Raw genomic sequence first — 11314 nt, 5'->3', positions numbered from 1 at the left:
CTCTTCTAAATAATCCAACCAATGTTTCTGCTGAATAAGTGTTCTGTTTTTTTCTGCCGAATATATGCCAGAAAGCTCACGACACCAGCAGGCCAGCGAGTCCAGAGCGGTGGTTGTGGCTTTGACAGTTTGGGCTGCAGTAACAAACACTGCGTGCTGTAAGCAATGAACGTGATGTGGGTGATTGATAAATGGTAGACAGCAGTGATTATCTAATCACCTGATAATTTATCATTCTATTTTTCAGTTCAGCAGCATTTTCATGACTCATGACTTCACCTTCAGTGAATATAAATGCTGAATGTAAGAAAACACATTTTCATCTTCACATTTTTTTACTTCGCCCGTCACTGGTTGAATGTTCACGACCCAGATTTATAAAACTATATATGTATTTAACTTCAGAGTTTGTCTCTGTGACTCAGTCCGACTAAACAAACTGAGGTTTCTACTTGTGGGCGGCTGTGGCTCAGTGGCTCAGTGGTAGAGTCAAAGGTCGGAGGTTCAATCCCCAGCCCCCTTCGGCTACATGTCAAAGTGTCCTTGGGCACTGAACCCCAGATTGCTCCTGCTAGCATAGCCGACAGGTATGAATGTGATGACTGATGAACAGTTGGGCACTTTACGTAGCAGCCTCTGCCATCAGTGTGTGAATGTGTGTGTGAATGGGTGAATGTGACATGTAGTGTAAAGCAGCTTTGAGTGGTCGAGTGGAGCTATATAAGTACAGTCCATTAAAGCTCTCATCAGAAGATTTAACTCGATTGACACACGTGTGTTTGTAGAGTCAGTGAATCAGTGACCCACAGAGACACACATGTTGTATCACGTGTTGGCTCCCCCTGAAATGAACACGATCAGAGATCTGCACGGCGTGACACAATGTGGTCACACCTGTATGTCGGGGTGGACTTCAGGTCTGACACTGCTGTCACAGGTGAAAACAAAGACTTTTATCTCTTTTACAGTCAACAGAGGAAACCTGTTCCAACACAAGAAGCAGCATTGAGACAGTTTCAGGCCTCATCATCGTACTGTCATCATCACTGCCTTCATTATATCCTGTGTTTTACCTGAACAGCCTGTCTCAGGGTCCTTTTCTTATCTATGACGTGTTTATCAGAGACAGTGAAGGATTTCTCTTCAACATTCAGGCAACGTTTTTAACGTCTGTTTGATCCAAAGCATTAAAGCCTGCTCTCTACATATTCATTCTGTTAACAGGAACTAACCCTGAATGAAACACCACACACACATCAGAGTACACACAAACCTCAGCTCAGCCTCACTGCTGCCACCTGCTGCCTCTTTGATCAGGTGACACAGAGCAGTCACATGACCCTCCCTTTACCTCACCAGGAAGAGACAGACGAGCCGCTCAGATTATATCAGGAAGAAGAAGGACAGAGACATGATCCTGTGAGAACCACAGAGAGAACAACAGAGAGAACCACAGAGAACCACAGAGAGAACAACAGAGAGAACCACAGAGAACCACAGAGAACAGGTACTGCCGACACATTGTCAGCATGTGTATCTTTAAAGAAGGTTTCAGTAAAGTTTACTCAAACACATGGTCACAGTGTTACTGTTTGTGTGTGTGTGTGTGTGTGTGTGTGTGTGTGTGCAGGTGTGCAGCACTGTGCATCATAATGAGATCAGTCCACGCAGGGTGAGCAAGCCTCTCTGTGTTGTTGTAACATAAATCAGAGTTGCCTTTGGGGCCGCGACCCCTCACAGAGGAGAACACTTGCCATTGGAACTATTTGTATTGTAAAAGTCATCAACCTAAATCCTTCAGACCTGTTTCATGGTGATGAACAGAAAAACATTAGAATCATATTCGCGTCCCTTTTGTCCGTTCCCCGTGCCGTGCCCGGTGGCAGCCTGTGCAGCAGCTCCCCTCGCCGTTATTCTGTTACTATCTTCAGTCTTTGTGACGGAGAGCAGTGCGGAGAGGAGTGAGGGCATTGTTTACACACGTGACCAGCTGATTGTGCTCTCCAAGACGGTGTTACTACCCGGAGCGAGGCCTGAAGGTTGCAGAGCTGGAGCTTAAAGGAGGAAATGGGGAACCGGAGGTCTTTGGGCAACAAGAGTGACGAGCTCAGCACGCTGATCGTTATGACGAGAAGAAAGGTGGTGGGATTGCACTGAATGTAAGTGAGAGGTGGTATAATCCATAACTGCCCCCTCCCTCTGGAACTCTCTACCCCAACACATCCGAGACTGCAGTGACCTGACCTCCTTCAGATCTCTGATCACGACCTTTTTAGACCTGCTTTAACCTCTGGTTCTGATTTTATTCATTGTTTTAATCGTTCTTCTTTTTGTGTTTCTTTAGTTGTTTTTAATAATGTAAAGTGACTTTGAGTACCATGAAAATAAATGAATAAAATGAATTGTTATTATTATTATTATTATTGTTGTGGCTGTTTACATCCCACCGTCAGCTGATGCAGAGGCTGCGAGCAATGCCCTTCACTCTACTGATGCAAGTCTTCAAACAAACAAACAAAGCATCCTAATGCTTTGTAGTCATCACTGGGGACTTTAATCACAATGGACAAAACGCTGCCAATGTGACATCGGTATGTGAACTGCTACACAAGAGAAAATAAAATGTTGGATCTGCTGGATGCTGATGTTAAGAGAGCATACTGTGTCACTGCCCCCCCGACCTGGTCCTTCTGACACCAATGTATATCCCCTGGTTCAACGGCAGCCTGTGTCCACGAGGACTGTGAGGGGGGGACTCAGGAAGGTGCTGCAGGACTACTTTGAGTCCACAGGATGTACTCTGTGTGCCCAACGGAGAGGACATCAACAGCATGACTGACTGCATCACAGAATACATAAAGCCTGTGAACACACCACTTTACCAGCGCGGCCTGTGCATTGTTGGATGGATCCCAAGTGACGTGAAAGCCTTTCCCAACAAAAAGAAGCAGGCCTTCAGGTCTGGAGACCGGGAGGAGCTGAGGAGGATACAGCTTGACCTGAGGGAAGAGCTGAGGAAGAGCAAGGACTCCTACTAGAGGAAGCTGGAGGACAAACTCAACATCAGGGACGTGTGGACTGGAATGAGAGAAAACACGGGGTTCAAGGTGACAGCCTGGAGAGGGCCGAGGAGCTACACCTGTTCTTCAACAGGTTTAGTTCACAGCCAGCAGCTCCGCCTCCGTCACAGACAACACCATCACACCTCCTGACTTCCATCCCCCCCCCCTCTTTGGACTCTGAGCCCACACCTGTGAACTGCTCCCCCCCCTCTGCCCGACTGTAACGACCTGCCAGGTGAAGAGACAGATGGAGAGACTCTTTTTAATGATTCAGCACGATTTTATAACTTATTACAAATTTATAAAAATTATTTCGCAGACCCCCAGGCTATGACTCGCAGACCCCCACGGGTCCTCGGACCCCACTTTGAGAACCACTGCCCTGATCCTGTGTTGTGATCGCAGCTTCTGAAGTGTCACACACTCAGTGTGAGAGCTGAAATCAGCTGCACTCATGAGAACAGACAAACTGTGTTTCATATTGTGAACTGTCGGTGTCTCCTGTCAGTGATGTGGCCCTCAGCTCTGTCGGGGCCCCTGCTCCTGCCCCTGCTCCTGCCCCTGCTCCTGCCCCTGCTCCTGCTCTGTGTGACTCAGGCTCTGGATGACGGGCTGGTGAAGACTCCTCCGATGGGCTGGATGGCCTGGGAACGATTCCGCTGTGACACAGAGTGCAGAGACGACCCGGAGAACTGCATCAGGTAACATCAGATTACTGATTTTCTTTTCCCTGAAGGTTCACCTGAAACTTTAATCACTAACAAGATAAGAAATCAAAGTCCACTGATTATGACAGGAGACTCTATCCAGGGTCAGAGTCAGACAAACACAATCTGCTCTGCAGGAAGACGTCTGATTGCAGCTGTATTTAAACCATGCATCGCTGGTGAGGCCGTCGGAGCAGTTGAACATGCCTCTCACAGTGACTGAAGGCAGGTCACAGACAGACAGTGGCTCAGTAAGATGATAACAGACACAGTCAGTCTGTAGATGTAGGCGATGGTCCTGTTGATATTAAGAGGACTCCTGACAATATTAGCATGAAACAAAGTGAGTCAGCCCCCTGAACACAGGTTTATTATGCTGCTTGTGCTGCCATCTACAGGTGAGAAGTTGTCACTCTTAACAGAACTTATTTTCTCCTGCAAAGTCTCTGATCCCTGAGCATTGCTTTGTCCTCTGAGCACCCACGCAGTTTATCAGCTGTCACTTTTTCTTCCTTTCTTCAGACTAATTAGCCAAATATTCTCAGGTATTTGGACAGCAGTGGAAACAACAACCTCCTTGTTCCTTGAAAACTAGTCCCTGTAACTTACAGTTCTGGGTACTTCTAACATTTTAAACTGTGTCCTGCACTCGTGTCCACAGTGAGCGTCTGTTCAGAGACATGGCTGACCGTCTGTCTGAGGACGGATGGAGGGAGCTGGGATACGAGTATGTGATCATAGACGACTGCTGGATGTCTAGACTGAGAGATGAGGAGGGGAGGCTGCAGCCCGAGCCATCCAGGTCAGTTTTTGTACCACTGGCTACAAATAAAGCTAATATACTTCCTCCATCCCTCACTCAGACTGCATGTGAAGTGTATATAAATTGTAGTCCTACAATGTTCTGTTCATTCATCACTGAGCGTTATATGTGTTAGTGAGTTTTGTCTCTTACAGGTTTCCAGGAGGCATTTCCAAACTGGCGAGGTACATCCACGACCGAGGGCTGAAGCTGGGGATCTATGGAGACATGGGCTCTCACACCTGTATGGGCTTCCCAGGAACCACTCTGGATAAGATTCAGATCGATGCTCAGACCTTTGCCAGCTGGGGCGTCGACTACCTGAAGTTTGACGGATGTTACTCCAACCCTGTGGAACAGCTGCTGGGTGAGATCATCTACTTACCTCATGTTTTAAGGGATGAAGTCAATGAACAATTGAAATAAATCTACAATTATTTAGAGGAGATGAGTCTGTATATAAAGTTTTCTCTGGTCTCACTCAGGTTACCCTCTGATGTCTGCGGCTCTGAATGCTACAGGCAGGCCAATGGTGTACTCCTGCAGCTGGCCTGTTTACCTGGGAGGACTCCCACCTAACGTGAGTGTCAGCAGTCTATGGAAAACGTCTTCATCTGTACTGTAGGCTTCCTGATTTTACACAGAGAGATTATAGTTTTAGAATACACCTTCTGGTGCTACTTGGACACCTCTTCAGTGATGAACCCGGGGTAATAGGGTGTTTCAGGTCAACACCTTCGCCTGGGTCACCCAGCCGGCTGTGATCGGTCCCAGATTTGTGTCCAAGTGGCTCCCTACTCCACGGATCCCCCTTCTGGATCCACAGCCACCGGGAGCCCTTTCAGCATCCTCCAGAATGTTTTGTAGCTCTTCTGCACTGCAGTCCTTAAACTCCAAGGAGTTTGAGAGTTTGTTGTAATAAATGGGCAGCAAAGCCCAAACACCCAACTCACAAAAGGCTCTGCAGCCATTTCGCCTGCCCTCTTGCACTCATTTGCTGCAGTTTCGGATGTGCTCCAAGGTGCCCCTCTTCTGGCACAGTTGGCATGCTGGAGTACTTGCCATTCTCCTGATATACATCAGAACACCATAGACTGAAGGGCGCAGTAGTTTGGCTCTCCAGAGCTCTGTCCAGGTGATTTTACGAGGTTCTGCATGCACCCATCTGGTCCAGGCTCCTTGTTTGTACATTTAAACCATCTTGCTGCTGTGTTTTTCCTCCTCCTCTGCTCGAGTCTTGTCCTGAATCAGCTGACGCCTCTCCTTTCCACTGGCCTTGTCATAGCGTAGTGTGGGAAAGCTGCACAGTTCTTCACACCCCACTGCCACAGTGCACAACAAGGTGTTGTGCCGCAGCCTTGCCTCAGCTCTATCAACAGCTTACTGAGTCTGCCTCTTCTTTCCTGTCTTGAGAAGCATTCCTGCTGAGGCGACTTTGACGTCTGAGGAGTCTCGGTACATCATTACCACCCAGGCTCAAGTAACTTTGAATTCCTCTGAAAGGCTGCAAATGGTGCGAATGCCCATACAGGCCAAGGCTGCTCAAGGAGAGTAGCCTTGGCAAGACTCCATGTTGGTACAATCAGGCTTTGAACTTATTTACAAAGAAAGTGACTGAAGACAAAGATTTTCAGTCACGTAGCAGTATCTAAATTATGAACCACAACGCATTGTTCAGACATTTAGACTTTTATGAACACCTGCGTTTTTTTTACATTTGTATTACGAGCTGATTGAGTTGAACCACAATGTTTTCCTCATTTGGGGTGCCATAACTTTACCATAGTATGCTCTGTTGTTGGTTGGGTCACAAGGGTTTTTACAGACATCTACAAATTTCGGGAAAAGAATGTCATGTGAGGCAGCCTTAAAATTGAACAGCCTTGATATTTGCTTGTTCCTCATTTGCAGCCTTCAAATGCTGCAGCACCTGCATGAGTATCATGTTAGCATTATCCGTGTTAGCATGTTAAAATTAGCATTAGGCTCAGAGCAGTGCTTATAGAGTCACCACATGGCTGTGTGTTGTTGAAGTACTTTCCCCGTGTTTAACTGATGAGTATTAGTGTGATGTTTGCTGTTTGTTTCTGTCTCCCTGCAGGTGAACTACTCACTACTGGGGGAGATCTGTCACCTGTGGAGGAACTACGATGACATACAGGACTCATGGGACAGTGTGCAGGGGATCATTGAGTGGTTCTCCAACAACCAGGACGATCTGCAGCCGGCTGCTGGGCCTGGACGATGGAATGACCCGGATATGGTGGGTTTGTCTTCATTATTGATCCTATAACTTAAGAGATAACTGATCATAGAGGCTTTCAGAACTCAGCTGTGTCTCAGCATGCTTCCATACTTCAGCTTTCATTCTTCCAAACTACAGTAAAGAAGGTTTTTCACAGTTATTTTGTTTTGGTTAGTTCGGTCAAATCTTGTCTGTCTGTCTGTCTCACCTGTCTATCTCTCCTGTCTGTCTGTCTGTATGTCTCACCTGTCTGTCTCTCCTCAGCTGATCATCGGTAACTTTGGTCTCAGTGTGGACCAGGCTCGCTCTCAGATGGCTCTGTGGTCCATCATGGCGTCTCCTCTCATCATGTCCAACGACCTGAGACACCTGGACGCCAGCATGAGGGCTGTCCTGCAGAACAAGGTGGTCATTGCCATCAACCAGGACCCCATGGGTATCCAGGGACGCCGTCTGCTGCAGGTCAGACCCTTCATCAGTGTACACAGCAGAGTATATAGAGAATAATTCATATATTAATACACTGATGTGAATGTGTTGTTCCACAGGAGAAGAGTCAGATTGAGGTGTACTGGAGGCCTCTGTCTCAGTCTAACAGTGCTCTGGTGTTCCTGAGTCGGAGGACTGACATGCCGTACCTTTACCACACCTGTCTGTCCAAACTCAACTATGATGCTGGAAACTACCAGGTGTGGACCCCCTCTGAGTTTTACTCTGGGGAGTCTTTTTTTTGTGAAATGATGCGCTGATGAATGTAGGAACCATGAGGGAAAAGCTAAGGGGAGCTGGGCAGGTAGGTAAGCGTGGGTCACAGCAGGCTCAGCCTCCAGGTGTCAGGACCAAACAGCAAGAGTCCACCTCAGTACAGTTTTCAGTACCTTGTTCAATAAGTTTCTGAGCCTGGCTCTGTAACCTACACTTCCTGCTCCAGTTCTGGTGCTCAAACCAGAATTATGGGTTAGGGTTAGTTTTAAACTAGTTTCAGTTTACCTGCTGGTCTGTGTTCACCTGTTCACCTGCAGGCAGTCTGTCTCTGTCAGCAGATTCTTATCACATTCACAAAACTCTGACTGATTGTTACTCATATCACCGCTGTGGGCAGCAGTTTGTATCTGTACTGAGATATCTCTGTTCTAATCTTCAGACCTCTCGCGCTTCACACTATATGTCACATTCACCCTTTCACACACACATTCACCCTTTCACATAAACAGTCACCATTTCACATATACATTCACCCTTTGACATATACAGTCACTATTTCACATATACAGTCACCATTTCACAAACATATTCACCCTTTCACACATACAGTCACCATTTCACAAACATATTCACCCTTTCACACATACAGTCACCATTTCACACATACATTCACCCATTGAAACATACAGTCACCAGTTCCCACATACAGTCACCATTTCACACATACAGTCGCTAGTTCCCACATACAATCACCATTTCACACATACATTCTCCCTTTCACACATACAGTCACCAATTCCCACATACAGTCACCATTTCACACATACATTCATACTTTCACACACATTCACCCTTTCACAAACACATTCACTCTTTCGCAAACACATTCACCCTTTCACAGACATTCATCTTTTCACACACATTCACACACTGATGCTTCCAGGAGCAGTTTGGGGTTCCTAATCCAAGGACACTTTAACGTATAGACTGCAGGGGATTGAAAGTTTGTGATTGGTCAGATGCTGCAGACTCTGCCCCTTAACCTGGTCACTAAAGTTAATCTGATGACTAAGGTTAACCTGGTCACTAAAGTTAATCTGACGACTAAAGTTAACCTGGTCACTAAAGTTAATCTGATGACTAAGGTTAACCTGGTCACTAAAGTTAACTTGGCCACTAAAGTTAACCTGGTCACTATAGTTAACCTGGTCACTAAAGTTAACCTGATGACTAAAGTTAACCTGGTCTTTTAAGTTAATCTGATGACTAAAGTTAACCTGGTCTTTTAAGTTAATCTGATGACTAAAGTTAACCTGGTCACTAAAGTTAATCTGATGACTAAAGTTAACCTGGTCACTAAAGTTAACTTGGCCACTAAAGTTAACCTGATAACTATAGTTAACCTGGTCACTAAAGTTAACCTGGTCATTAAAGTTAATCTGATGACTAAAGTTAACCTGGTCTTTTAAGTTAATCTGATGATTAAAGTTAACCTGGTCACTAAAGTTAACCTGATGACTAAAGTTAACCTGGTCATTAAAGTTAATCTGATGACTAAAGTTAACCTGGTCTTTTAAATTAATCTGATGACTAAAGTTAACCTGGTCACTAAAGTTAATCTGATGACTAAAGTTAACCTGGCCACTAAAGTTAACCTGGTCACTATAGTTAACCTGGCCACTAAAGTTAATCTGATGACTAAAGTTAACCTGGTCACTATAGTTAACCTGGCCACTAAAGTTAATCTGATGACTAAAGTTAACCTGGTCACTAAAGTTAACTTGGCCACTAAAGTTAACCTGATGACTAAAGTTAACCTGGTCATAAAAGTTAATCTGATGACTAAAGTTAACCTGGTCACTAAAGTTAATCTGATGACTAAAGTTAACCTGGCCACTAAAGTTAACCTGGTCACTATAGTTAACCTGGCCACTAAAGTTAACCTGATAACTATAGTTAACCTGGCCACTAAAGTTAACCTGATAACTATAGTTAACCTAGTCACTAAAGTTAACCTGGCCACTAAAGTTAATCTAGTCACTAAAGTTAACCTGGCCACTAAAGTTAATCTGATGACTAAAGTTAACCTGGCCACTAAAGTTAACCTGGCCACTAAAGTTAACCTGATAACTATAGTTAACCTGGCCACTAAAGTTAACCTGATAACTATAGTTAACATGGTCACTAAAGTTAACCTGGTCACTATAGTTAACCTGATAACTATAGTTAACCTGGCCACTAAAGTTAACCTGATAACTATAGTTAACCTAGTCACTAAAGTTAACCTGGTCACTATAGTTAACCTGATGAGATGACCTCACATCAGATGTGAGCTGCTGTCTGTCCTGTCCTTCAGAGTTTAAACATTAAATTATCCTTTCTCTCTGACAGGTGTACGACGTGTTCAGTGGTTCCACTCTGACCCGTTTAAACTCCTCCTCAGAGTTCACCGTCTCCATCAACCCCTCAGGTGTGGTCATGTGGTACGTCTCACCTGAACAGCCGTCCACACAGAGCGGGTCAGACCAGGTCCACCACAGAGGCCCCAGGTTCAGATCAGCAGCTGGACATCTGACGGTGTTATGAGTGAACTACGGGAGAACAGACAGACTGAGCTGGATTTTATTGAATAATTTCAAATACTGACTGAATCAAAAAGCACTGATGTTCGTACCTCACCATGTTTAATTTCTTTTTACAGTTTTTAATTGTGACGTTTCATTTAAACTAATAAAACATGACAGTTTTCCTCTTTGATGTTTGACTCAGGAAATAACTGTAGTTCATTCTGTTAGGGGTGTCACGTCCTGAATATGCTGTGTTTTTGTTTAGTCAAATCAGTGAGGCAGACTGTAATTTTAAAAAAACAGGGTTTGGAAAATATTCTGCATTGTGTCTCTTGTGCAATTTAATGTACGGAAAATAAGATCAAGACTATGGGGGCATTCACTCAGAATGAATTGCTGCTGATAGTGCGCATCATTTGCCCCCGCTATCTGCCCCGTCTCATGGTCCGATTCACAAAGCAAACTGCACTGATGATATGAGAGGAGGGGGCAGCTCTTTTAACAGTTTATTGTAAAGTCCTGCGAGTGCTCGGGGAATGAGGCGGAGTCTGTTTGTGTCATTGGCAGGTTTAGGTCCGAACAATCCTTTAGTGAATTCCCCCCGAGAGTCTGTTAACACGTTCTGTCTTTGAGATGAATGTTAATGTGCAGAAAAAGAAAGAAAACCTGACTTTCACGGTGTTCATTAAAAACTCGTGACCATGATGACAAGCGTGTCCTACCTGTCATGTGAACCTTGTCAGTTCAGTCTGTGCTGCTACAGATTATCACCACAGGGTGGCGCAGCAGGATGAACACTCAGACATTAAAACATATACTGTCCGACACGATGAAGACTGCTGCCTCCTTAGCCCTCATGATGAAGGTCATCAGATCAGTGTGTGTGTGTGTGTGTGTGTGTGTGTGTGTGTGTGTGTGTGAGGCGGACCTGGTTAATCTCCCTGTCAGAGTGTCAGCTGATCCTCTTTAATCCACACTGAGCTCCACTGGCTGTGGGTCAGAGTTAATGTAAGTGGCTTTATCTGTTTACAGCTTCAGTGTGATGATGAACGAAACACTCGGAGCACAGAGGAGCTTTTAGCTGCAGTAGGCTGATCATACTGTTCTGTGTCTGCTGGATAACACAGAGCTAACATGTTAGCCACATCGCTACAGCAGGCCGAGTACAGCACGAACATCAGGACTAAATTCTGTCAGCATGTGAATACGTTTTAACCTGTCCTTGA

At 45.2% G+C, this 11314-nt stretch overlaps 1 protein-coding gene across 1 annotated transcript; it reads left to right on the top strand.

Moving 5' to 3' along the window:
• Positions 1-1397: 1397 nt before the first annotated feature.
• Positions 1398-10257, top strand: LOC138584327 (alpha-N-acetylgalactosaminidase-like). The gene is made up of 9 exons (XM_069656528.1): positions 1398-1507; positions 3571-3763; positions 4431-4571; positions 4727-4938; positions 5057-5151; positions 6673-6834; positions 7081-7278; positions 7365-7505; positions 9913-10257. Exons 2-9 carry the CDS (start codon positions 3573-3575, stop codon positions 10105-10107), a joined length of 1335 nt encoding a protein of 444 aa, XP_069512629.1. The 5' UTR covers positions 1398-1507; positions 3571-3572; the 3' UTR covers positions 10108-10257.
• Positions 10258-11314: the final 1057 nt, after the last annotated feature.

Source organism: Semicossyphus pulcher, unplaced genomic scaffold, assembly GCF_022749685.1.
Source record: "Semicossyphus pulcher isolate SPU_LCO1_2020_fin unplaced genomic scaffold, fSemPul1.0.p SCAF_9, whole genome shotgun sequence".
In the NCBI taxonomy this organism is placed as follows: domain Eukaryota; kingdom Metazoa; phylum Chordata; class Actinopteri; order Labriformes; family Labridae; genus Semicossyphus; species Semicossyphus pulcher.
This window is presented reverse-complemented; position numbering and strand designations above follow the sequence as displayed.